Below are 26873 nucleotides of genomic sequence, written 5' to 3'. Positions count from 1 at the left end.
AGGTAACTCCACCTAGACGTGGAGACCTCACCTCCGAACCTCCACCCGAGGAGTAGTCGGAGCATACTAGAAGTACCTCCGAATCATACTCCTGAACCGAGGCTTTCTTCGACGAGTTGTCCGACAAACTCCGCGTGTTTTGCGCCGCTCCAGCGACAAAGAAAATGACGTTCACTCGTGCATATCTCTTTAAATGAAGAAGCAGGGTAGAGAAGAGAGGATATCGAGTTTTCAACAAAAGACAGAACATATTCGACAGACGGAGTAAATCAAGAAGAGAATAGAGAGAGTTCGGTTCTGGAGAGGGGGGCGGAGCTGAGAGACACGGAGAGAATTACAGGAGTTTGTAGAGTATTCATCGGAGGAGTTTTCTGTCAGAGAGTTTCATCTGCAATTACTGGCTATTTCTTTCCCTTACTCTGTTTTCATTTCTATTTCTGTATTTATTTTTCTTCTATTTAACGATGAATTTCTGTCTACACTCTGCTATTATGATCATCATGTTGCGTGAGTAATTTTTATCATTGTAGGTTAGGGATTGAACGGTTTGTAAGGATCGTACGTGTTTAATTAATTTTGGTAAACTACGATTTTATAATTTGGATCGAATAAATGGATTTTAATGCTGCAATTCTTTTTGGCCAATTGAATTGTTGATATTAGAATTTAAATTCACATAGAGATATGGAATTCGAATTCGGAAATCATTTATTCGAATGGGTAATTTTCGTATCGAGAGATGGTTGTATTGCCTGGAAATTGTGATAGCGAACTTAATGATTTTTAGGAATTTTAATCTATTAAGAACCGAGAGGTCGGTAGAAGAAAATTCCTAGAATATAAGGTGATATTCGAGAGAATAATCATTTGCAAATGCGCACTTGAATTTCCTAAATTATGATCATAGTTACCGAAATATATTTTTAGAAGCGATCCTTACATAACCCGTAAAATACCGACACCTACAATGTCTTAATTAAATTGTGTTAAAAATCACTGTTTATATTTGCTTTGATTTGTATTTAAGTTTAATCACCGTCACCACCAACCAATTTATTACCCGACCAAAAACCGAGTAGAACCCGTAATTGATATCGTTGAATCCATCTGTGTCCCTGTGATCGACCCTAGAATACTACGATTGACCCGTACACTTGCGGTAGTTGTATCTAGGAAATTAAACGAGATTAGATCACATCCTAGATCGACATCATTGAGTCTCAGGGATCATATCAGAGGATTTTTTTTTTCCGTGTTCCACATTTCATTGCTTGGTATTTGTTTAACTTGCTTCAGTGGCTAGGTTTTTGTGTGTCGTTTAGATGACTATGGATAGTATTTTCGTCAGGTTTCTTTGTGCAGTATAATGGCATTAAGATTATTGTTGTCGATTTCTAACATTGTTTGTATAACAAATACATGATCGTGATTTACGTTGACAGCTCCTTTGGTGGTGGTTGATGTGCCTTTTTGTCACATTTCAAGGGAAGGGATTCCTTCTGGTGACATGCCTACACACATAAATTGCACAGCAGGGCTTCTGGTTGGTGAAATTTCTTTCGGCATGTCAAAGGTAGACGTGTCCAGATTCAATGATACCTCATCCGTCGGTCTCCCGAGATTGTCGTGCTCAGACAGGTTTAGAGATCGTGTTGTGACTGGGTGTTTAGGCATTGACATCTGGATCTGGATTATTGAGTACTTTTCCAAATTCAAAAAGGAGCTCTGGACTTTGCATGGTAATGGAATGTTGGATAAGCTATGATCTCCTTCCCTGGCTTCCCTTAAAAGGGATTTCTCAATTTTGAAAGATTTCTCGATTTAGATTTCAGGCTTCAGAGATTTCTCTTTATTTCTTTGGTTGGTTGCAGATGTCTTTGAAATGGCTCCTAAACTTCCAAATTATCTGGGTGATTATACAAATGAGATGGTGGCTTTCAGATGCTTGGTTTATTTGTTTGACTCTAGTCCTAGACAGAATAATGGTGTTGCTTCTGGTGTTGGATTCAAGGTGGAGTTCAATTTATCTGAGAGCTGTGAACATGTTCTCCAATGCATCTTGGATGAGGTAAATGGTCATCTGTAATCAATCTTTTCATGTTTCTGCATTTTAGTTCAGACATTTTGCAAATTATTATCCTCCCAATGCAATTTATTCTGTGCACCAAGGTTGCTAGAATTTTCTTTTCCCTAGGTACCCTTGTCGGACTTGAAACCAGGTGCACCGGAACTATTAAAGTGGAATCTTCTACCATTCATCGAAAACAAAAGACAACGTCTACCAAAATGCACTTTCGAACTGGTATAAGCTCATTTGGTTATTTGAAATTGGATCAGAGGATAAAAGGTCTTTTCCAGAACTTCATATTTGTATATTCTTGTGTGATCAGCTGAGAGAGGCTTCACGTAAGAAGAGCACCGAAGTATTTCCCAGTAATGGAGAAGAGACAATGGGAATCAATATCAACAAAAATAACCAAGTAGTACTTGCTGGTCAAAGAATCAATGAGAGAATGAGCGAAAAGGGAACTTCATCTGGTCAGCGCCTTGGAACTGGAGATGGAATATTGGGTGATGAAAGTGAAATTTCATTCAGCAAAATAGACTTATGTGATGTTATAATACCTGACACCTTCGAAGAAAATGAGGACGGAAACCAAGATACCTCCATAGTTGATGAAATTTTCCGTGGAAAAGCCAAGGAATCCAACCTGGACCCAGCAGATGCTACTGTAGACAATACCGATGAGCTTAATACAGAGGCAAAAGAATGCTTTGACCACTCCAACAACCAAGAGGGAAAATTGGATGTGAGCAGATCTACTGCTAATGATCACAGTGAATTTATGGCTTCAGGGGAAACACAGGGGACAAGTGATGCTGAAAACAGAAATGGTCGAGTAGAAGCATCTCATGATAATATTTTGCCTCCAGAAATGGTGAATGGGATCCCTTTTACCGCTGATGTAGAAAGAGCCTTGGGAGAATATCCTTCAAATGAGGCTGAAGAAAGTGAAGATCAAGAAGAGGAGAAAGATCTGACACAAATGAACAAGGCAAATGAACGGTATGAGAACATTGATGATCACTCGTGGATCCCCTCACCGTGTAGATACACATGCAAGCAGTGCAATGAAGGTGGCAAGCTGTTGTTTTGTTCTAATGAGGGTTGCCCAGTTATGATTCATGAAAAGTGCTTGGCTTCTCTTCCTGCACACGATGACGATGGAAACTTCTACTGTCCTCTGTGTGCTTATGCCCTCGTTTATTTGGAATATCTCAAATCTAAGGCTCAAGTTGCTGAAGCTAAGACGAAACTAGTTAGCTTTCTTAATCTTGTAAATTCAAAGCTTAAAGAAAATAGAAGATCTGGAAATCAAGTTCCTTGATGCCGACGTTGAGGATGATACTAGCGACTGAGTTGAAAATTATCAGCTTGCAGGTAAGCAAGCTTAACAATTTTGCATCTTTGTTTTAGCTTGTGATCTTATCATTGTAGTCTTCATTTTTCATCACAAAGAAATAACATATGTTCGGGTGCGTTTTGGGTGCAGGCAGGAAGCTCCTTTGGTCAAATATCATGTAAGCACTCAAATGTGTAGCACTGTATGTACAATGGGTGACGAGACCTACTGCTCAACAAGTAAAGAAGACTAAGAATTGTAGCGAAGCAGTGCATAATGGTTTGGCGTTTGGAGAGTGAGTACACATGGAGCCGAAATTATGAAACCGAGCTCATCGAATTGGAGCTACAACCGACAGATCAGTACCAAAAACAGAGTAAATGCACATACATCATACAGCATCTCTAGATTATAGATACTTTCCATAGTGCTCTACAAAGGAAACTGGCGATGGAGACAAGGGGTAAAAAGTTGTTTTCGCATCGGTCTGCTTAGTTTTAGATGGGAGCAAATTCGTCTGAAACCGAAGCCAACCCGTGAATCAACCTGACAATCTCTGCCGTATCATCTAAGTAATACTTGGCCTTGCTGGGTTTCTGTCCGACAGTACAAGCAAACACTTCAGCTCTTGGGGCAACAGAAGGGCCTTCAATGGAGGAGATGATGACCTCAAACATATCCTCATCAGACCGGTCATCTCCTATACACAGGACAAAGTCGGGTAATGTTCCTCTTTCTTGCATTGTCGAAAGCAACCTTGTCGCAATAAGACCTTTGTTCACGCCCTGCGTTTAGAACAAGAAAGTATGTGAGAGTTGGTACAAGCAAAACAGAAAAAGGTCACAGATTCTGGGTCTGTATAGCAGTACGAACCTGTGGTTTGACCTCGACGAAAGTTTGTCCTCGCTTGACTGTGACCGGTTCATTGGCAAGAACACTTTCAAGGTGATCAAGAAGCTCCTTAGCTTGGCATGAGCCAAAATCCGGGTCAGCATCCTCATAGCTCCAAACAAGAGCTGTCTCCTTGTCTTCAATCGTCGATCCATCAGTTGTCTCGGTGTAAAGCTGCATCACAGGCTCTGCAATTTGCTTCCAAGCGCAATCTGCCACAGGCACACACGTTTCCCATTCTGCTTCCCTCCTCAGCCTGTGGTATTCGCCACAATATTTTCGGGACAAAATGGATCAGACCCCTTTGAAATACGATGATGAAACTGGGAGAAGTACAGAGGAGAAAGGAATAGTTTGAGGGCGGGTTTTGTATAATTACCTCAGGAAGTACCCATGTTCAGCAGCAATTCCAAGCTTCTCGCAAGGAGAAAACCAGTCTGAGAGTGTTTCTCGGCTTTTAGCACTCACGATGAATACAAGGTTGCTCTTGTCTCTGCACAAGGTGTTCAATATATTGATAGACGTCGAAGATGGTCTTTTATCAATAGAACCCTGAGGCATCAACGTGCCATCATAATCCAAAAGAATAGCTCGAGTCTTCGTTCTCTTATAAGCCGAGACTATATGTTCCATCGACAGCTTCCTGAAAGATTGATCGAGTGCCACAACCCTGAAACTGAGACCAAATCCGATCCCCCAACACCTCCTCCGGCCGTGATCAATGCAACTCCTCTCAAGATCTTGTAGGAAACTCCGAGCCCAGTACCCAACATCATGTGTGCTTACATACTTATAATGTTTCTCATGCCTAAGTTGTTTCTCCGGTTCAGACAATTCCAGGGCAGTGTCCATTGCATCAGCTACTGCATCGACATTCCATGGGTTAACCCGGATAGCCCCGCTAAGTGATGGCGAGCAACCGATGAATTCAGATACCACCAACATGCTTTTCTTGGGAGTATTCGGTTCCAAACTCAGATTTTTGTCCAGCTTCTCGTTTCCTTGACGGGAAATTATGTATTCATAAGGTATGAGATTCATTCCATCCCTAACCGCTGTTACCAAACAACACTCAGCAACAACATAGTAAGCAACCCTTTCGTAGAACTGGAGTGGTTCATCGATCAATACCACAGGATCATACCCGGGTCTTCCGAAGGTCTCGTTAATACGTTTAACTGTTGAATGAGTTTCGGCCTGTACTTCTTTTACGTCTTTGCCCTTTCCCCTTGCAGGATTAGCTATCTGAACCAACACAACCTTCCCTTGCCATTCTGGATGTTGCATAAGCAACTGCTCCAGAGCTAACAGCTTCAGACTTATTCCTTTGAAGATGTCCATGTCGTCCACACCGAGCAACATTATCCTGCCTTTCCGACAATACTGATGAAGAAGCTCAGCAACTTTCGCATCTGTCTCTGGTTGGCTCAATACCGACTGAAGCTGGCCCATGTGGATTCCCACCGGAAGAATCTTGATACTAACGGTTCTACCGTAATACTCAAGGCCAATGTACCCTCTCTTGGATTCATAAGTAAGCCCGAGCATTCGGCTGCAGCAAGACAGGAAATGCCGCGCATAGTCAAAGGTATGGAACCCGATCAAATCAGCGTTTAGCAAAGCCCTGAGAAGGTCCTCTCTAACAGGCAGAGTCTTGTAGATTTCCGAAGACGGGAACGGGCTATGGAGGAAGAAACCGAGTTTCACCCTGTTGAACCTCTTCCTCAGGAACGTCGGTAAAACCATCAGGTGGTAATCATGTATCCACACGAAATCATCCTCAGGGTTGATCACTTCCATGATCCTATCGGCGAAAATCTTGTTCACCGACACATAAGCTTGCCATAGATTCCGGTTGAACCTGCCACCGAGATCCGGCGACAATGGCAACATGTAATGAAACAGAGGCCACAGATGCTGCTTACAGAATCCGTGATAGTATCGGCTATAGAGATCAGGTGGCAAGAACGTGGGCACGCATTTGAATGTCTCCAGAAGAATCTGAGACACTTCCTCTTGATCATTTGGATGGATTTCATCTTTCAGACAACCAACGTAAATAACCTCAGTTTCTTCTTCATCCCCTAACCCATCTTTCAATTGGAGTAGCAGCGAATTATCATCCCAAGTAAAGATCCAGTTTTTGTAACCGATATTACTGCTACTGGTACTGGTACTGGAGTTTTCAGATCTCTTCTGGACACGAATCGGCAGCTGATTGGCTACAATGATCAGACGGTCCTTTCGAGCGGTCGAAGAGGATGGATCGGAGGATACACTCTCTGCGGGGTCGTCGTCGATATTAGACATGAACCCAGCGACCGTCATGATCCGAGGAATCTGTCTGCTCATGCGACCGAAAGACGGCGAGTCACCCGAGGCAAGGTCCAATAGGTTCGAATATGATCTCGACACCATATCTTACGTCTCCTCCTTCGGTGAACCAACCAACAGCAACAGCGGTTTTCTAACTGGAGAAAGATCCAAAGCACAGAGGAAAGGACAGAGTTTGAGAGAAACTGGAAGTACCCTTTTTTAGGTTGTAGCCCGAAGAAACATGGGAAGGACGAAGAAACAGGAAAATGCTGTCTGAGAAAGCAAGAAAACACAAGCAGAGCAAGAGAAGATATTTTCGCGTCAAAGATGGGACTTTTGACAAATACACGATCAATCAAAGCTTCATGAAAAAGGGAAGGAGAATAGGTTCAAAAAATCCAGCAGCGAGATATTAAACGAGAGAAACAAATAAAAAAGAGAGATCTGTGACTGTTCATGAAATGCCCTTTCTTTTCCTCCACAAATCAAGTGGGAGAGGAGTTATAATTAAGTGATTATTATCATTACCAGCACTTTTCTTCAGATGGGGATTCTGCCACTTGGTCTCTCTTTTCAGGGTTTTGCCGCAGAGAAGAGCATTCACTCGAGAATCCAAGACGAAGGAAGAAAGAATGAAACTTTCCTGGAAATTTTACAGTTGCGGCGGAGTTCAAAACCACAGTTTCTCCAAACAAGGAACAGAGACAAATCATATAATTAATTATGCATATATATATATATATGTATATACGTATATGTCTGCAAGTAGCTGTGTGAGAAGTACGCATTGTTTTTGAATTCTTCGGCCTGAGATCCCCAAGGGGTCAACGAGCTTTCATTTTACAGACCCAAAAAAGAGAGACAAAAATATCTTTCAGATAAATTCTTGTAGGCCGTTGGATCAGAGATGATCCCGAGTAATAAAAATATCCGACGGTTCAAATACGTGGTGTACCGTAAACTTGGATGTAGGGTATACCCTCTCTGCCCTTTGATCTTATCCGCTCGTACAACAAAAGCTACTGTCCGAAACAAATAAAACGTTGGGCTATTGTGCTGAGGAAAAGGTTCCACGTGTCGTGCGGCGATCCACTCTTGCATGTTGTTGAGCGTGATACGTGTCGGCATCCTGTAGCTTTTTTTCTCGGCAAGGGAGCCTCTCCCTCGAGTAGCGTGTTCTTCTCTCTTGAAATGTTTGTTTGTTAATTATTTATTTATATATAAATCTTATATTTTTCTAAATTAGTCAATGATTATCACTAATAGAGATTAGATACAGTATCTTACGTACCCATCTTCTATGATGAGATGGTCCGTTAATAGTGTTAAAGCAAAGAAATAGTATATTCAGTATCTAGAAGGTTCAAATCAACAAATGAAAGTTTGGAGCTGAATCTGGAAAGCACAAAAGGAAAGAAACAACAAAAGGAAAGAAGACACTTGTATCAATGAAGAAAAATGAAAAATGCATATTCTAAAGATATGGAGAGAATCAATGAACGATTGCATATATGGACTGAAGACATCATTGTTGAAGGTTGGCGAGACTATTGGTGAGAGAGTGCAAAAACTGGAATCTCGGTGAGCGTAACATATATGGAAAACACTGGGGAGAGAATTCTGAGTGAACGCGAGTTGTAACTGAGGGATTTGGTAGGCCTAGATGCTGTCTAGGGTGACACGGGTGTGCGCTGCACACACAGTGTTTGTAACTGATAGAATTTCTTGTGGTACGGGAGGTTTACTCAGGGGGAGTAAGACCGGGTTAATCGAGTGCTACTTGGAAACGTTGAAGTGTACTTGACACGTATCAAAGAAATAGAATCAGTTTGGGATTTTGAGCTTTTGCAAAATCGTGTGATTATATTTTTTCAATTGGTATCAGAGCAGGTCACTGATTGTAGGAATTGCTGTCCTCTCATATCGGTGTACGATTCAGATTCACACGATGGAAGGTCTCAAGGAATTACAAACCATTGGAAAAACTGTCTTGTTGGATTCTACCAACTATGGACACTGGAAAGTCAAGATCAGCTCGTATATTCGAGGGTTGGATGAAGATACTTGGAGTGTTGTTACTGATGGATGGACTCGACCCACAGATATCATTGATGGAGTTGCTAAACCGAAGCCGAAAAGCGCATGGACACCACAAGAGAAGAAGGATTCTGCTATGAATTAGAAAGCGCTGTCTATCATTTTCAACAGTGTGTGTCATGAAGAATTTGAACAGATTCAAGGATGTGAAACTGTTAAGGATGCATGGGATACTTTGGAGCTTATTCATGAAGGAACATCCAAGGTAAAAAGAAACAGGTTGGATATGATAGATCTTCAGTTTGAACGATTGAGGATGGGAGATGACGAAAGTGTTAAGGAATTCTGTGGGAAGTTGAGTGCCTTATCGAATGAGGCAAGTGTACTTGGGAAAAGAATAAGTAACGAAAAGCTGGTAAAGAAACTTCTGAATAGCCTACCAGCCAAGTATCACTCACAGATTCTGGTGTTTGAAGGCGTAAACAATCTGGAGACTGTCACCTTCAAGAAAGCTGTTGGAACATTTGCAGCACATGAACTGAGACTGCAACTAATGAATGGTGGATCGTCGGTTTCAACCAAGAAGGGACAAGGTATTGCTCTTCATGTCCCCGAAACTAATGAGATTGATTCGGAGAATAGAAGACAAGTAAAGAATAAAAAAGAGGCTGAAGAAGAGCTACATGATGAGATGGCACTGGTCATTAAGAAGTTCAATAGATTTTTCAAGGGAAAGAAGAAATTTGGACAACTAAGTGACAGAGATTCAGGAAAATGCTTGGAATGCAAAGGCACAGGACATTGGAAGGCTGAGTGTCCGAGTATTGCAAAGAGAGAGAGTGTGCTAAAGAATCTCAAGGAGACACAATGTTTTGAATGCAAAGGATTTGGACATACTAAGATGGAATGTACCAAACAGAAAGGAAAATCCTTTCTCTCTCATGAAGATAGCTCATCTGAGGAAGAGAGTGATGAAGAAAATCTGTTCAACTTTGTAGCATTTCTTGGGATCATTGAGGAAGAAAATGATCAAGCAGAGGATAGTGATGAAGAAGAAGTCACTGAGGAGGAATTATTCAAAGAAATGAACAAGTTGGTGTTGATGAATAAGCAACTGATCAGTGAAAAACAACAACTGGAGAAGGAACTCCAACAAGTTCAACTGGTGCTGACAGATACTCAAGAAAAACTTGCACAAAAAGAAGAAGAGGCTTCGTTGATGAAATGCCAACTGGAAGGAACCAGGAAGAATCTACATCTTCTTGGAAATGAGACTGGAAAATTAGATCATCTGCTTGGACAAGGTCGAAACACTGGAGATCATTCTGGTCTCGGATATCGAGGAAAGTCTTCGTCCGGATCTAACTTTGTGTCTGGAGGTAATTTGAGCCAAGAACTACCTGACGTGAAGCGAAAAAACCCTCCATCAAGACAACCAGTACGCCCATCCAACTGGAGACATCAAGAAGACAGATGCTGTTATCACTGTGGTAAAGTGGGACATCTCAGAAGAAACTGTTTCTATCTAAGCAGGAACAGGGGCATTTCCAGGTATTCAGCACAATCTTTTGGGTATTCTCCTTGGAACTTAAGATGGATTCGAAAATCAGATCTAATGTGTAATGTTGCTTAAACTACTGAGCAAACCGAAAAACACTGGAACCTGGTACTTTGATAGTGGTTGCTCAAGGCACATGACAGGAAATCAAGAACTGCTCAAAGATTTTGTAGCAACACAGAACAGTGGAAGTGTTACGTTTGGTGACGGCAAACAAGGAAAGATTCTTGGTAAAGGAATACTGGATCATGCTGGGCTGTCCAAGTTAACCGAAGTTAAAGTTGTTCAAGGATTGAAAACCAATCTTATCAGCATAAGTCAGCTGTGTGACACTGGGATGAGAGTGAAGTTTACAAAGAATGCTTGCTTTGTAACTGATGCTGACAATAAGTATGTTCTGACAGGGAAGAGAAACACAAATAACTGTTATACTTGGGTCCACACACAAAGGGAGTCTACTCAGCATCTGAATTTCATTGCAAAGAAAAACGACATGGAGTTGTGGCATCAAAGACTTGGACATATCAATATGCGAGCGCTTGTCAAATTGTCAAAGTCAGGTGCTGTTCGAGATTTGCCAGAATTATCTCACGATGACAAGTTTGTCTGCAAAGCATGCCAACTGGGGAAACAGATTCGCATTCGTCACAAGAAAACAGACCATGTACACACAACACATATCTTGGAGCTCATGCACACGATTTGATGGGTCCTATGCAAACCGAAAGCTTTGGTGGAAAACGGTATGTTCTTGTATGTGTTGATGATTACTCCAGATTCACTTGGGTCCGGTTTCTTCGAGAAAAGTGTGAGGCTTGTGTTGCATTTCAACATCTGTGTCTGCAACTGAAAAATGGAAAGGGAATGGTGCAACGGATACGGAGTGATCATGGTAGGGAATTTGAGAATGAGTTGTTTAACACATTCTGTGACACTCAAGGTATTGCTCATGAATACTCTGCTCCAAAGACTCCTCAGCAAAACGGAGTGGTGGAAAGAAAAAACCGAACTCTTCAGGAAATGGCACGATCTATGCTACATGCTAAAAATGTTGCCATGAGATTTTGGGCTGAAGCCATGAGCACTGCTTGTTATCTGATCAATCGGATCTATCTGCGTTCTGGTATGACCAAAACACCTTACGAAATCTGGAAGGGACGGTCTCCTCCCCTTAAGTATGTTCATGTGTTTGGTTGTACGTGTTACATTCTAAACGACAGGGAGTATCTTGGCAAGATGGATCCCAGAAGTGATGAAGGAATATTTCTTGGATATGCACAAAACTCAGCTGCGTACCGAGTGTTCAATCTTCGTACTAAAACAGTGATGGAATCCGCCAATGTTATCTTTGATGAGGAAACATCCCGGTGAGTTGAAGGTATCTCACTGGAGCCAAGTACTTCTCGGGATATCCCAGAATGCTCTCGTACTGCCCCTGCCCCTCTTCTGAAAGATGAGTCAGATGGATCTTCCATCGACACTGAAGAATTTGATGACAGTTTATCCGGACCAGAAACATCAATTCCTGTGCACAAGAATCACTCTGCTAGTGATCTAATTGGCGATCTTCAGGCTCCTCGCCAGACTCGGCATAAGTCCAGAATCAATTATCAAGATCTGGTTCGTTTTGTCTGCTTTAACTCTCAATTTGAACCAAAGAAGGTATGTGAAGCGCTTCATGATGAGTTCTGGGTTCGGACGATGCAAGAAGAGCTGGAACAGGTTGTGCGCAATGATGTCTGGTATTTAGTTCCTCGTCCTCACCATACAAATGTCATTGGCACGAAGTGGATTTTCAAAAACAAGACTAACGAGTTTGGGGAGATAGTTCGCAACAAAGCACGTTTAGTTGCTCAGGGTACACTCAGATTGAGGGAGTTGATTTTGATGAGACTTTTGCACCCGTTGCTCGTCTCGAATCCATTCGATTACTCCTCGGAGTTGCGTGTAGCTTGCACTTCAAACTTTTTCAGATGGATGTCAAGAGTGCTTTTCTCAATGGAGTACTCCAGGAGGAAGTGTACGTCGAACAACCTACTGGTTTTGAAGATCCCCATTCTCCAGATCATGTCTTTCATTTGAAGAAAGCACTATATGGTCTTAAGCAAGCTCCTCGTGCGTGGTATGAACAGCTGACTTCCTTTTTGGTTGAGCACGGATACAAAAGAGGGGAAGTGGACAAGACTTTGTTCATTCACAATGATGATGGTAAGCTCATGGTGGTTCAAGTGTATGTTGATGATATCGTATTTGGATCTGTCTCTTAGGAGAAAGTGGATAACTTTGTGAAGATGATGACTGATGAGTTCAAATGAGCATGTTTGGAGAATTAAATTTCTTTCTCGGGTTGCAAGTGAAACAAACAACTGATGGAATGTTCATCTCTCAAAGTAAGTATGCTCGAAACTTGGTCAAGAGATTTGAACTGGATGGAAGCAAATCGGCAAAAACTCCTATGTCCACAACAACGAAGTTAACCCGAGATGAAGATGGAGAGGATGTAGACACAAAGCTCTACCGTGGAATGATTGGAAGTCTACTTTATCTTACTGCAAGTAGACCTGACTTGTGCCTAAGTGTTGGAATCTGCGCAAGATATCAAGCTAAACCGAAGAAGTCACATCTGCAAGCTGTCAAGCGGATCATAAAATATGTGAAGGGAACATTGGAGTTTGGTTTGCACTATACACAGGATTCAAGCTGTGAACTGGTGGAGTTTTGTGATGCTGACTGGGGAGGTCATGCTGACGATCGACGAAGTACTTCTGGAGGTTGTTTCTTCCTTGGAAATAACATGGTAGCGTGGCACAGCAAGAAGCAGAACTCTACATCACTGTCCACAGCTGAAGCAGAGTACATTGCCTTGGGAAGTTGTTGTACTCAACTCTTGTGGATGCGGTAGATGCTCTCCGATTACGGTATCAACTTATCTTCTTTTACTGCTCATTGTGATAATACGAGTGCTAATCAATATTTCTAAGAATCCTGTGCAGCACTCACGAACAAAACACATTGAAATTCGTCATCACTTTTTGAGGGAGCAAGTTGAAAAGAAAATCTTGATGATTGAGTATGTTCCTACTGAGAAACAATTGGCTGACATATTCACTAAACCCCTTGATATGAACAAGTTTGTTGGTTTGCAAAAATCCCTTGGTGTTGGAGAACTTTAAAAATGTCTTTCACATTTTTCTTACGGAGAATATGCAGGGAAAGGTACAGGTCAGGAGATAAGCGAGTCAAGGAGATGTGGCTAAAGGTCAAAAGCACTTCACTATGTCTCAGGTACATTTCATTAGTATAGGGGCTAAATTACAAGTTTTGTTGATACAACTGTTGATACAACGTCCTAGAAGTTCAGAACTTGCATACTGCAAAGTGTGCCTAATTAAACCTGTATACAAAATGAAAAGCACCTGAGATTGTGTGAGGTGCAACTGACCAGAAGATTCACTCTCTAGACTTGATTGTCTCCACGACAGGTATTCTTGACTTAATTATTCAACTTCATATTTCGCTGATGATTTATCCGATGTTTTCTAAGTGTTCAACTGCAACCTGGAATTATCGAGGGGATTTGGAGATGTAAATATGCTAAATTGTTTTAGAGCGGGAATTGAAAAATAATCAAATTTTCTAATTATTTTGAATTTTGCATCATTTATTGAGCGGTTTATGGACATGCCCTAATTTCTCGCATACTTACCTCACATCCTGTCAAGTTTTGCTCTTTCTCTCTCTAGCGGTTTGATTTCGACAGTTCTTCCTCTAAATTCATTCACTATCATGACGAACAAGAAATCGGGAAAGACATTCAGACAAGGGGAATGTCGCTCAGCTCGAAACGCGGCCAAAACTTCAAGCGAACCAGGTAAATCTCAACTCCCTGAGATTGTCGAGGAATCTAAGCAAATGGATACAGGTGAGACGCATATGAGCAAGGTGGATGAGAAAGGGAATCCTGGAGAAGAAGAGAAATCAGATTCTGATGTGGCTCCACTTCAGAGAACAAAGAGAAAGCCACATTCTAGAAAGGATTCAACAGCTTCGTCACAATCAACACAACATGTCGCGTCCGATTTACCTAAAGACAAAGACAGTCAAGATCTCTCTGAGAAGAACTTGGGTGAAGACAAAGTGCAAACAGAGACGGCCCCGAGAAAGGACTTAACTGAAGAACCAACGCAAATCACACCTGAAATCGTGAATCCAAAAGACGGTGAGAATCAAAAGGAGGTTACGGTCGACGAAATCGTCTGTGAAGATGTCTAGGAGAGAGAAGGTGGGAGTGAACGAACGATTACTGAAGCACTGGAAGAAATACCCAGTATAGCGGAGAAGGAAGATGAAACTGAAATGCAATCGCGTGCACCTGAGGTATCTCTGCCTCACCCGGTGAGTTTTGATGACTCTGATAGACCCTGATTGTCTTACAACAGAAAGCTAAGGCAAGAAATGTCACTCGGAAGCGCAAAGGCAATTCAGCACATGGAAGAAGCGCTCAGAAAAGGAAGACAACTCGGAAAGGAAAAGGAACGAGTGATGAAGGTCCTTCAGAACCATCTGTCACACCCAGTGAAACAGGTGTGAAACCTCTTTCTGATAGATTCTTATCTGTAGAAACTAAGAAGAGGTTTGACAAGTTTAAAGGAGTAGATGTAATTGCTGAACGCAATGTCAATGTGATGGATTTTCGGAAAAATCGCATTTGGACTCTGTTTGAAGAAAGGCAACTGACGGGGACGATGATCTATGCATGTGCATTTAGTAAAATGCTTGTTAGAGAGTTTTATGCGAATCTCACTCAACGCACTGACATCCCTGGAGACTTCTTGCATCACAAGGCCTATGTGAGAGGTAGATTTATTGAGTTTTCTCCAACAGTTATCAATCGGTTGCTGGGAACACCTGATAATGCCTTACAAGGATTGGAAGATTTACCTGAAGGAACTTCACTTGAAGATTTGGAGGTAGCTCTCACTGGAGAGTATCTGGCAGAAAGGAATGGGAAGATTCCCATAACATGTCTCAAGTTTGAAAGTCGGGTTATGCAACTGATTGGAAAGACAAATTGGTTACTGACTCGAAGATCTGATGTGATTCAAGATGAGTTAGCACTACTGATATTCAAGCTGTTGAGGAAAGAGGATGTAAATCTTGGCCGCATCATCTACAGTCACATACTGTCTCGAGCTGCTGATATGAGAATGCGTTATTTGCTGCCTCACCCCTGCCTCATCCAGAGCATTATTGTCCGACAAAGTCCAGAGATTCTTGCTGATTCGGAGATCACTGAAGTAATTCAGCGACCATTGGTCATTGAATCCAGAGTACAACAGGCTAGGATGAGTCGAACACAACTCTGTAGCAAGGCGTTTACTATCCTCATAAAACATGACAAGCAGTTACTTCAAGTGGAACAACTACAGAGGAAGAACACTAAAATCATAGCCCAAATTCGTGCTCGTCAACACGCTCTTTGGGAGGAGTTTCAGAGTAATTGGCAGATAGTATTCCTCACCCAGGTATGGTTTCCGAATATTTCATATCTAATGTTTTGAATTTCTGCTTACCCACACAGGGGGAGAAAGTGAAGGTGGAACACCCTCATCAAGTGCAAAAGACAAAGGCAAAGGAATAATGGGTGAGGATGACGTGTCAAATGAAGCTGAAAATGAGGAGGAATGAGAATCGGAAGGAGAATCAGAAGGAACAGAGTGAATGAAACTTCCAACTTCGAGAAGTTGATCTGTGTTTGACTAACCATCATGGTCATCATGGCTCATCAGCGACTTAGCTTATGTGGTTGTTTTTGTGTCTAATCTGATGTGTTGATTCGTGTTGTTTTCTTGCTAGTTCTTGCTTTTTCATGACTTGTTGAACTTAAAGGATAACTATATCCTAGTTGTTATGAATTGCGTTTGTGTTCTGTGAGTTTGAATGTGTCTAAACAGAAAATCAAAAAGGGGGAGATTGTTAAAGTAAGGAAATAGCATATTCAGCATCTAGAAGGTTCAAATCAACAAATGGAAATTTGGAGCTGAATCTGGAAAGCACAAAAGGAAAGAAGCAACAAAAGGAAAGAAGACACTTGTATCAATGAAGAAAAAGGAAAAATGCATATTCTGAAGATATGGAGAGAATCAATGAACGATGGCATATATGGACTGAAGACATCATTGTTGAAGGTTGGCGAGACTATTGGTGAGAGAGTGCAGAGTCTGGAATCTCGGTGAGCGTAACATGTATGGGAAACACTGATGAGAGAATTCTGAGTGAACGTGAGTTGTAACTGAGGGGGAGTCTTAAGTTACAGACGAACCGCTTGGTAGACCTAGACGCTGTCTAGGGGGTGATACGGGTTGTGCGCTGCACACATATTGTTTGTAACTGATAGAATTTCTTGTGGTACGAGAAGTTTACTCAGGGGGAATAAGACCGGATGAGTTGAGTGCTATTTGAAAAGGTTGAAGTGTACTTGACACGTATCAAAGAAATAGAATCAGTTTGGGATTTTGAGCTTTTGCAAAATCGTGTGATTATATTTTTTCAAATAGAAATTGAAATCACATGGAATGGTCCACGTCAGATTTTGCACATACACACCCATATGAATTTATCATCGGGGGAAAAACAACAATAAAATAACAATATAAGTTGCATTATACAATTTCAAGGATAACATAAAAGAATAGGCTGTCTTAGTCAACAAGATCCATATGATTGGTCGTCCATCCCTTACACGTGGCAATGCCACGATTAAACTAATTTATAAAATCTTAGATATTTTAAATAATAATTACTACAATAGCATGCCAGACATCTATTTCAATAATTAACATATTTGCCAATATATGAGATAAAATTTTGTATAGATTAGCTTTTATGATATTTATATATTTATTGGTAGGTAGAAAATATGAAATGGCTTACCATACTATAAATATTTTCCCCGATTTAGAATAGAGGGATAATATTAGGATTACTGCCAAACAGAGAATATTTGAGATGTGAAATGGTAATTTTTTTGGGGTGTATATATATATAATGTCTCCGGGTTGATTGATTTACATATTTATATATTTTTGCCCCACTAATTAAATGGGAGCCATAATGTTAGTCTGACCAATATGCCATTTATTCAATGCGATATTATCTTAATCATATTTCCCATCTAGCCCTTAATTGTCTCACCAATTAATGTGGTCATTTACTTCTTCTTTTTTTTTTTTCCAATCATGACTATATATGTATATATATTTGGAAGTTTAATAATCTATTTTGTAATATTTATATTTTTTATTATTTGAGAAAATAATTTAAATTTGTGACGATAGAGACACAGGAATCTAAGGGAACATATCCAAGGGTGAGGATGGAAGATGCTTCACTAGCGGTACACTTTTCCTCAAAGGCCACATCAATCAAATAACATTCATATTATAATCAAAACATTTCAACGTAACATAATATAAATACTCAACCGACAACAAAAGAAATTTGATTCGTTGGCAAAAACAAACAAATTCTCCCATTTTCTGTAAATGAATTTGTCTTTTTTTTCATATTTATATTGGATTATTATAACAATTCTTAAAGACAATATTATTGAAATTCGGTATTTAATCCGATAAAGAATTAACCATACCATGATGGATGGTTTCAAAAAAATTACAAAATCAGGATGGTGTAGACACATGGGCCTAATGGGCCTAGATCCATGATATTGAAATGTAGGCTTTCTATTGGCCCAATATGAAATTGTCGGCCCAAACTTATTAAATTAAATGAAACGTCTTTAAATATAAAATTTGCTAATTTCATGCCTCAAAGTATCTTGGAGACGCGTCATCGTCATCCTTTCTTCGTGGAATTTTCTCGTTGCCCAAAGCGCAAGCTTCGTCTCCTCCGCCGTACAATTCCTGTCGGTTTCTCTCCTCTTATACTGCACAACCCCATATCTCAAAATCGATTTTTTTTTAACGCTCGAATCGATTCAAAATTTCGAAATTTGAGGGTTTTTTTTTAAGGAATGGTGAAATCGGCACATGACGGGTCGTCGTCGACTTCGGTGGCGCCATTCCTGAAGAAATGTTACGAGATGGTGGATGATGGTTCGACGGATTCGATAATCTCGTGGAGTAGAACCGGAGATAACAGCTTCGTAATCTGGGACATTACAGAGTTCTCTGTTGGGTTGTTGCCCAAATTCTTCAAGCACAGCAACTTCTCTAGCTTCATCCGACAACTCAATATCTACGTTAGTGTGCCTCCTCTCTTTATTGGCGTCCTGAATTCATGGTTTCTTGGTTTTAGCCAGATGGGTTTCTGGAACGAATATTTTCATGCTAGATTGTTAATTCCAGTTTCTGTTTGCTAGGGTTTGAAGATGCAATATATTGCATGTGTGATTGATTTGCTGTCTTGGGTTAGACAATGTTAATTCTAGGTTTTTTGGTTCAATTCTCTGGCTCTATCAAAAGTGAACTCTATGGATGGAGGGTTTCTCTTAGCTGAATAAATAATGTCTAATAGCAAGATGAAGCAATAAGCTTAGAGATTTCTGGATATGAGTCATGGAGGAAGATGTGTTGTTTCTATCCTAGGATTCTGGATTTTTTTTTTTTTGGCAAAAAGGTGTCGTGTATTAGAATAGAATTTCAAAGCTTTGTGATGGATATTCCATGCCAAAATTTCTCTGTGAGAACTTGAGATGGGCAAACAAGAAGTGGATGATTCTGTGGGGATGAACTGGATCCTGTTCTTTTTCTTATGCTAAGCTCTTTTAGCTGAAATATAAACTTGATGTTAACAAGAAGCTGAGATTCTGTTCATTGTAAGTGCTTCTTTTTGTATAAGTTTGTGGCAGAGATTTTACTTCAGTTATCAATCGATCTCTATCTGCTGTGTTGTGTATATGCCTATGTTGTTGGAATGTGGCAAGTTAATGAGTGACCTCTTTGAATTTTCTTACAGGGTTTTAGGAAAGTCGATGCGGATAGGTGGGAGTTTGCAAATGACGGGTTTGTCAGAGGCCAAAAGGATGCAATGAAGACTATCACCCGGAGGAAAAACGTTCAAAGCCTCGACCAGAGGAAAAGCTCTCATAAACAGGAGAATACATCCGATCAATTGGAGAAGCCTGAAAACAGCGAACTGTGGAAGGATGTTGAGAACTTGAAGAGCGATAAAAACGTGATGATGCAGGAGTTGATCAAGCTTAGGCAGTACCAGGAAACGGCAGATGGTAAACTGTTAAATCTGAAAGACAGGGTTCAAGGAATGGAAGAAAGCCAGCAACAGATGCTTTCGTTCTTGGTAATGGTTATGCAAAACCCTAGCCTTCTGGTTCAGTTGCTTCAGCCGAAAGAAAGCAGCTGGCGAGTGACTGAGGCCACAGCTATAGTGGAAGAGGTTACCGAGGAAGGCGAGTCTCTGCCCACCAGTCTTCCTTTAGTGACATACCAGCCACCACAGAATGGAACAGTAAAGCCAGTTGTATCCAATTCTACAGAGCTTGTTGGTAGTGTTTCCTCAGACATGCTGAAAGATTTCATCAGAAACGCCGATATGATGAAGATATGTGTGGACGAAAATCACGTCCCATTGATCATACCCGATCTATACGACGATGGCGCATGGGAAAAGCTTCTGCTGTTGAGCCCATCAAAGAAGAGCGCGAAGAACGCCACCCTTGACGAAGAAAGGAGCCATGGAGATTCAACAATGGAGGTTGAAACAGATAAGCGCAATATGCTCGAGCTTATTCTGCGGGAAATGGAGAGATCCGACGACGAATTTGAAGGGGAAGACCTTGATCCCGAGAAATCTCGGAATCTTGATCTTCTGACAGAACAGATGGAGCTTCTGGCCTCAGAAGAGACACAGTTGAATGTATGAGAAACATGTTTTTGTCAATATTCAGAATTCTACAGGCGCAAGAAGAAGAGGAGCCTTGATTTTGTTCGTGGACTGGAACCAACATTATGAAAGCATCTGAAGATGGTTTTCCTTTTCCACTTTGGCAGTTCTTGAGATATTACAGTTAGTGTATCACTGAGGAATATACTAAATTTACATAAACTTTAGCCAATGAGTCGATATTAGTAAGACCTGAATTTGCCCAAAAGAAAAGAACAATGGATTTCCAAAAAAGATTGCAGCTTTTCAGAAGAGCTTTCGAATTTATATTCACCTCTTCAAAAAAAAAAAAAAAAAGATTCTCGGGTGGAAGGTGCAAAGTAAAAAGACCAAAGCACCCCTGTCATCAGAGAGAGGAAAGCAATGGGCCGACAAAGATTTGGGAGGCCCAATTCTAAAGGCCCGTTACGAGAGAGAAGCCTAATAAAGACAGACCTAGGGTTTTGTTCATGCCGTCTCTCCTCCAATGGCTATAAATCGCGGAGAGACATCATCGCTGCAACCATCTTCGTCTTACAGCGATGCAAGGTCGCTCCATTTTTTGTCGATTTCTCGTTTTCCCCTTTGATTCTGTCGCTAATGTCTTCGTATCTACACTTGTGATTGTGTATGCGTATATGTATTCCTATTTGCCTCCCGAGGATGATCAAATCATAAAACTTTCGTTCTTCCGAGTTGCTTCATGCGGAAATCCATGGAGACCTGAACTGAGGGGAGGCAAAAATTTATTTATTGATCTTCGAAAGTTCAAATCTTTTTCGAAAATTCCGATATATTTCCGAGTGTTTTCTGAAATCTAAAAGCCATGTTTGTGAAGGGTTCTTCTCGGTGGTCTCTAATGATGTGAAAAACTATGACTTTCGTTCTCCTGAGCTTTATATGCTGAGACTTAGTTGGAGACCTGAACTGAAGAGAGTTCCTACCGAGAAGACCCTTCTTTTTTGTTTGTTTGATTGTCTTTATGATCGAATTTGACGATAAATGTTCGATAACAGTGGAAAAGAACAAAAAAATCTGTTGGCAAATGACAGAATCATATGATTCCAAGTTCTATAAATTTGAACAGTTCGATTCTGGGTTGAGAGAATCTGATCCGAGAATTGGATAAAAGTCCCTCAAGATATAAGATCGATCTTCAGAGGAAGAAAGAGGATGGAATTTATATATTTGGATTAATTTAGCTAAAATTGATTGATTCCACGGACAATTTCAACTTAGTTCTGATCGGTAGTGGGACTATAATATAAACTTGTCAACGTCAACTGATTGGTTCCCCCACCTCGCAAAGCAATTCCATCTCCGAATCTTTGTCCATAAGCATCCGTATTTGTTCTTTGGCCATATACGGGGATTCCTCCATCTGGGTCATTGAGTACATCTGGTGAAAAACTCATATGCACAACCATATATATACATATATTTACACAAAAACACATCTTTTGTATAACATCCTATCGGGAGAGAAGAAAGACGATGCCTTTCGCTTCGTTCCTTGAACCCAACGGCTCCTCAGGTCTTATCATTGATCCATTATGGAAAAAAAGTATCAAACTTTTTTGTTTACGTGATGTGTTCTTAGCATTTTCTTTTGGTTTCCGCAGATGGGTTGCTAGAGCATTTGGTGGTGGTGGATGCTGAGGAGAGGCAAGAATCGAGTCGGGAGCCGAAGATCTGGGTAAGAGATCTGACCCGGGTTTCTGAAATCGGATCTCCGGTTCTGAGAGGAGTTACAGTGGCTATACCGAGAGGTATGATTGTTGGGATTATAGGGCCAAGTGGAAGCGGAAAGTCAACGTTTTTGAGGTGTTTGAACCGTCTTTGGGAGCCGCCGCCGGCGACGGTGTTCTTGGACGGCGATGATATAACGGAGATAGATGTCATCATGCTCCGTCGTAGAGTGGGAATGCTCTTCCAGCTTCCTGTTCTGTTTGATGGTAATATCAAAGCTATTTATTGTTGTATTGATTTGATTGCAGACTCAGGATGGTTGCTTTGATGTTCCCTGTCAGTGCTATTTTGGGGTTCTAAAATTAGAACCCGAGATTGAGGAGATGTTGGGTGTCAGAAATGGAGATAAATGTCCTTGGGAATGGTTAGAATCGAGTTACATAGGATGTTCTGTTATCTTGAAGGGCTGAGTTGTTGGGTGACAGGGTGGTGGATTGATTTATGCAGCGTATGAAACTGGAAATTCAGATCATATGATTATAAATGAACTGTTGAGTGAAGAAATGGATAGACACAACTGGAAAGTCTTGATTTTGGATTCAGTAAAACTCTTCTTTAACACAGTTCTTCAAGGTTCTGGATCCACATATGGGTGGTTGTATGTATAATGGTTGTGATATATGAGTGCAGGGACAGTGGCGGATAATGTAAGATACGGGCCACAGCTGCGAGGTCAGAAACTGAGTGACAAAGAGGTGTGTGAACTGCTAAAGCTTGCAGATCTTGATGCTTCCTTCTGCGAGAAGATTGGTGCGGAGTTATCCGTGGGTCAAGCACAACGTGTTGCCCTTGCCCGGACTCTAGCCAACGAGCCCGAGGCAAGTTTCTCGATCTGCTTGATGCGTTTTCTGGCAAACCCGAATGGCAGTTCTGTTCAAGTTAGCTGATTTATTCCTTTTTACCGGGTTCTGTTTTGAAGGTGTTGCTTTTGGATGAACCCACGAGCGCTCTGGATCCGATTTCAACGCAGAACATAGAGGATGTTATAGTGAAGTTGAAGAAGCAGAGGGAGATGACCATAGTGATGGTGTCTCACAGTATAAAGCAAATCCAAAGGATTGCTGATATAGTTTGCCTTCTCGTTAATGGTGAGATCGTTGAAGTCCTCAAGCCCCAAGATCTTTCTCAAGCCAAGCATCCAATGGCTCAGAGGTTTCTTCAACTCAGTTCCTAAGTTGGGTCATTTACCATTGTGGAAGAAAGCTTAAAAAATTATATCTTTGAGACTGGTGGTTGTATTATTACAGAAACAAATGGTTTTGTATGTTACATTGGTGTGCTGAAATGAGAATGTTCATTGTTGGAAACAATTGCAAGTAGATTCTTGTCTTTTGGTTGAACAATAAAGAGATCATGTGAAAGATATGCACATCAAACTATGAAAGAATCATTGATCGTTCAGATTGAGAATCAAGAACTTGAATTTTCTTTTCTGGGTTATGGATCAACAGAACTAACAGGCACCACTGGAGGATCTCTGGTAGAAAAGCCACCAATACTGGTTTTTTCCAAATGATCAATGGTCCCTCCTGTTTCCTTGTGGCCAATCTTCAGATTCTCCTCTTCAGACTTGAGGGCTTTCTCTTTGGCCAATATGCCCACATCTCCAGCTGCCTTTGCCACTGCACTAAACGCGTTTGAAAACCACGAAGCTCCTGTCGATACATAAGGATTGGACATTATGGCTGTTCCTGCACTGATTGCTTTCTGCTCTGCAACTGCAAAGGCCGACTTTGTTATCTCTGTCACCTGGTACCTTTCATCCATCTCTCTGAACTTTCCATTCACCACTGCTGTTCCAATGCTCAACTTCTCACTCAGACCCATCTTCTGATCAATTGAAGCAATGGTCGCAGATGCGTTGGATGTGAAGTGATGTCTATCGTCGAATTCTTTGGCCTTCTCCATCGCGTCTTTCCCAAGGGCATAACCTTTTGCCAGCATTGTGCTTACCACATCTTCAGCTTTCTTGACCGTAAAACCAGTAGCTGCAGAACTTTCCTGCCAATGCATGGCTCCCAATTTCAGTGGCTGATATAATATGCAAGCACAGAAAAAAAGGAGTTTTTTCTTTTACCGAGTCGAGGAAAAGGGCTTCATAGGGAAGCTGGTAATCTTCTGCAGGAGTAATACTGATTGGAAGATCCCCTATGACTGCTCCCTAAACAAGGATTTGTGTGAAATTATCGAAGAAGCTTAATAAAATAGTTAAAACCCTAAACAAATCTGGCAGTCAGCATTGTTTCAGACAAAACATACTGTCAAGAGCATGGCTGTTTCTGCCCCTTGAGGATCCTTAAAAGTAACATAGGCAACCTGAGTCACTTCAGTCTCTCTGTGGAAAGTAACACAATGTTTTTAGTAAAGATTTACCAAAAAATAAAACTAATTACACGAAGAAGCTTGGGAAGAGTTCTTTTATGGTTTTACCTCCGCATCTCAACATATCGAATGTCACCCGAGAATGAGAAGAACTCTTTGATATCTCTTTTAGAGGCAGCAAGCGAAACATTGCTAATCTTCACCGTTCTAACCTGCAACAATTCACACCGCAATTGAGTCTCGCGAGTTCTCTCTTCCGCTAAAACGAGAAACCAGCTAAAGACTCTAAGATTCATCCATGCTACATGTTTCGATTTTTTCGGTAAATTCGTTCGTGCTATCTGTTACCGTTAGGGATCTAAAAAGTAAAATGTTCAGATATGGATCTACCAAACATGAAACTGATTCACACTGACATCTAGATGAAAATCAGGAACTTTCAACTTACACCCAGAAGAGTTGACTGGGGATTCATCAGAGCGTTCAGCTGAGTTTGATCCTGATGAACGAGACCAACTTGAGCAGATCAGAATACCCTCCATGAGAAAAACGAAACCCTAAAGAAAGAAATAAACTTTCCAAAGCCACTAACTCATGAGATCATACATTAGCCAATCCATCAGCTGCTATAAGGTCACCGAAAACTGGGTTTACCTTGGAGATGAAGTGGGAAAGCTCAAGAGGAATATAATAGGATCATTTCAAGAACCTAAGCATCTATTAGATTCCAAATCTCTCCCAGTGACAGACACTTTATCTATTATACTCGTAGTGAAAAGTGAACATTTCTTGGTGTTGCTTTCCGGATACTGAGAGAACCGTAAAGAGATCTCATCCAATGACCGACCAAAGACAGAATTCCACATTTCAGTATATCAAAAAAAACAAACAAGATGCCCACTTTCTCGGTAAACAAAAAAACATAAAGGACAAACCAAAGCAAAGGGATCGACACCCATGAAAAGAAACAGAAACTGAATCGAAACGAAAGAACCGATAAAGAGGGTCGACGGTCGAGGATCGAGGAGGGGAGAACTCACCGACATTTTCGAATGAGAACTACGAGACGAAGAATCGGGAGAGAGAGAGAGAGAGGGGAAGGGGGAGGAGAAAAGGAGTGGAGATGAGAAGGGTATTTTGGGAATTTCGAAGAGGTTAAACCGAATGGAGGATGAGATCTTTGCTGTCAGGAGGCAGAATTAAACTTGGATTAGCCTTGAACCCAGCTGTCTTTCCACGTTAAACAAAATTCCTTTTCAATTACAGTAATTACAGGATTTTCTGTACAAGATTCTAAAACAATTCTGCATTATTAAATTTTTTCATGTATATATATATATATATTATTTCTGTCATATAAAGATCCAACATGTTGTCTAACTACAAATATTCCGTTTAATAATATAAATATCCACTGATATATTCGTATAGAGAAAATAATTCATATATTCATTTAAATTAATTTTTTTTCCCAAAACACAGATTTTTTTTTTTGCTTTAAACAAACATGACTCCAAATCTGCATCTACTTTTCATAAACATGCGCTATACTAAATATGTATTTACGAGAGGAAAAAGATTAAAAACAAAATTAATGGATTGTAGGGTATTTCGTATTTGTACAAAGACAACATCTCATTTGTTTTTGGGATCCCTTGTAGGGTTTTTGTACATATACATATACATATACATATATGCCTGTGGTACCAAAAACAGATTGTGAGAACTGTGATTGATCATATTTCTGTAAAAAAAATGTAAACCAGACGAGAGAGAACCCAAAAGAGGCATACTCACTTGTCTGAAACCAGAGCCTCAGTTTTGTTCGACCGGACACATTTCTTTGGCCGAGCTTTCCATGGAACTCAGAGAAGAATGACAGTTTGTGTTTGTGTTTGTGTTGTATTCATTCTTTGCCTTTGTAGTAAAAACTTTCGAGGGTGGGGTAAATTCATAATGTCCTAATCGGTGTGGAGGTGGAATTTTCGCTTTCGGCATCTATTGATGTACCAAGTAGCGTGTTTCCGAAGAGCCATACCGATTAGGACTTTGAGGCTTGTCATCATCATGTATGTTACCCCGGACAAGACGAGTATCCCGACTATCCTCAGCGGTTGAGGCTTATACGGTATGCATGCTGCATATACTGGAGTCAATACCCGTATTACCTGCCACCCGAAAATACAGAAAAAAAAGATGTCAAGATTCAGGCTTTGATTTGATGTACGATTAAAACGGGAAGAGGAGAGCAGTACCACACAAGCGGGAGCAAAGGGGACAAAAGTGAGAACCGTCTTCCTGTCTCTGTTCTGAATGTTCAGTGTCTGAGAGTGATTACCGGAGAAAATTACATGTTAGGGGATAAAACTTCAATTTCCATGAAATATGCGAAAATGAGCTGAAACTGGCGGTACCTGTTCGCAGAGGGCTTCAAGAAACTCGGAGTAAGCGATAGGTTTGATGCCATTGAACTTTGAGAGAAATGAGTGTTTGATTATATCTATCAGCATTTCGCAGAAGAAGACCATAGAAACATTCTGCCAGAATCCAAGTAGCATTCTTCTATGAGCAAAAACTTAAAGAGGGTCAGAACTATAACTATAGCTAAGTATGCAAAGACTTACAGATAGAAAGCTTCCAAACCATGGACCATCAGCCTCGAGAATATTTTGAGCCAACACAGACACCAGGAATGC

At 40.8% G+C, this 26873-nt stretch overlaps 7 protein-coding genes across 12 annotated transcripts in view; 4 read left to right on the top strand and 3 right to left on the bottom strand.

Annotated features, from left to right (window-relative positions):
• The first annotated feature begins 310 nt into the window (after positions 1–310).
• On the top strand, positions 311–3641 carry LOC104825577. The gene is made up of 5 exons (XM_010557936.1): positions 311–1739; positions 1872–2068; positions 2195–2302; positions 2391–3442; positions 3555–3641. Exons 1-4 carry the CDS (start codon positions 1508–1510, stop codon positions 3387–3389), a joined length of 1536 nt encoding a protein of 511 aa, XP_010556238.1. The 5' UTR covers positions 311–1507; the 3' UTR covers positions 3390–3442; positions 3555–3641.
• Positions 3642–3721: 80 nt separating this feature from the next.
• On the bottom strand, positions 3722–7454 carry LOC104825576 (alpha,alpha-trehalose-phosphate synthase [UDP-forming] 6). Of its 2 annotated transcripts, none has more exons than XM_010557935.2 (4): positions 7140–7454; positions 4675–6766; positions 4278–4551; positions 3722–4189 (listed from the first exon to the last, which is right to left on the bottom strand). In XM_010557935.2, exons 2-4 carry the CDS (start codon positions 6711–6713, stop codon positions 3902–3904), a joined length of 2601 nt encoding a protein of 866 aa, XP_010556237.1. In that variant the 5' UTR covers positions 6714–6766; positions 7140–7454; the 3' UTR covers positions 3722–3901. The 2 variants fall into 2 exon arrangements, with proteins under 2 accessions (XP_010556237.1, XP_010556236.1); XM_010557934.2 differs by having other exon boundaries at positions 4675–6884; positions 7140–7453.
• Positions 7455–13992: 6538 nt separating this feature from the next.
• LOC104825589 lies at positions 13993–15894 on the top strand. Its single transcript, XM_010557947.1, has 4 exons — positions 13993–14425; positions 14540–14601; positions 14646–15702; positions 15788–15894. Exons 1-4 carry the CDS (start codon positions 13993–13995, stop codon positions 15892–15894), a joined length of 1659 nt encoding a protein of 552 aa, XP_010556249.1.
• Positions 15895–18042: 2148 nt separating this feature from the next.
• Positions 18043–20299, top strand: LOC104825575 (heat stress transcription factor A-8). Of its 2 annotated transcripts, XM_010557931.1 has the most exons (3): positions 18043–18130; positions 18237–18466; positions 19183–20299. In XM_010557931.1, the coding sequence occupies exons 2-3, from the start codon at positions 18239–18241 to the stop codon at positions 20104–20106; spliced, it is 1152 nt and encodes a 383-aa protein (XP_010556233.1). In that variant the 5' UTR covers positions 18043–18130; positions 18237–18238; the 3' UTR covers positions 20107–20299. The 2 variants fall into 2 exon arrangements, with proteins under 2 accessions (XP_010556233.1, XP_010556232.1); XM_010557930.1 differs by having other exon boundaries at positions 18054–18466.
• Positions 20300–21395: 1096 nt separating this feature from the next.
• Positions 21396–23165, top strand: LOC104825572 (ABC transporter I family member 17). The gene is made up of 4 exons (XM_010557926.2): positions 21396–21640; positions 21729–22061; positions 22486–22673; positions 22775–23165. The coding sequence occupies exons 1-4, from the start codon at positions 21601–21603 to the stop codon at positions 23027–23029; spliced, it is 816 nt and encodes a 271-aa protein (XP_010556228.1). The 5' UTR covers positions 21396–21600; the 3' UTR covers positions 23030–23165.
• Positions 23166–23211: 46 nt separating this feature from the next.
• On the bottom strand, positions 23212–25297 carry LOC104825573 (binding partner of ACD11 1). 3 transcript variants are annotated; one of them, XM_010557927.2, is made up of 6 exons: positions 25218–25297; positions 24626–24676; positions 24286–24389; positions 24115–24190; positions 23933–24016; positions 23212–23856 (listed from the first exon to the last, which is right to left on the bottom strand). In XM_010557927.2, exons 1-6 carry the CDS (start codon positions 25221–25223, stop codon positions 23293–23295), a joined length of 885 nt encoding a protein of 294 aa, XP_010556229.1. In that variant the 5' UTR covers positions 25224–25297; the 3' UTR covers positions 23212–23292. The 3 variants fall into 3 exon arrangements, with proteins under 3 accessions (XP_010556229.1, XP_010556231.1, XP_010556230.1); XM_010557929.1 differs by having other exon boundaries at positions 25222–25240; XM_010557928.1 differs by lacking the exon at positions 25218–25297 and adding an exon at positions 24832–25211.
• A 455-nt stretch (positions 25298–25752) lies between these two features.
• The window catches only part of LOC104825571 (protein POLLEN DEFECTIVE IN GUIDANCE 1), a 4167-nt gene continuing 3046 nt past the window's right edge, over positions 25753–26873 (bottom strand). Inside the window, exons 9-13 of one of the 2 annotated variants that reach the window (XR_773644.2) lie at positions 26802–26873; positions 26592–26714; positions 26433–26501; positions 25975–26345; positions 25753–25875 (exon numbers count right to left, since the gene is read on the bottom strand). Coding sequence is in view for 1 of the 2 variants with exons in the window: in XM_010557925.2 (XP_010556227.1) it covers positions 26139–26345; positions 26433–26501; positions 26592–26714; positions 26802–26873 (471 nt within the window). In the remaining variant the exon portion in view is untranslated. Of the gene's footprint in view, positions 26346–26432; positions 26502–26591; positions 26715–26801 lie in introns of both variants that reach the window. The other variant, XM_010557925.2, reaches the window with a different exon arrangement.

This window comes from Tarenaya hassleriana, unplaced genomic scaffold, assembly GCF_000463585.1.
Source record: "Tarenaya hassleriana unplaced genomic scaffold, ASM46358v1 Cleome47, whole genome shotgun sequence".
In the NCBI taxonomy this organism is placed as follows: Eukaryota; Viridiplantae; Streptophyta; class Magnoliopsida; order Brassicales; family Cleomaceae; genus Tarenaya; species Tarenaya hassleriana.
The sequence above is the reverse complement of the archived record's forward strand: the minus strand, read 5'-3'. Positions and strand labels throughout refer to the sequence as shown.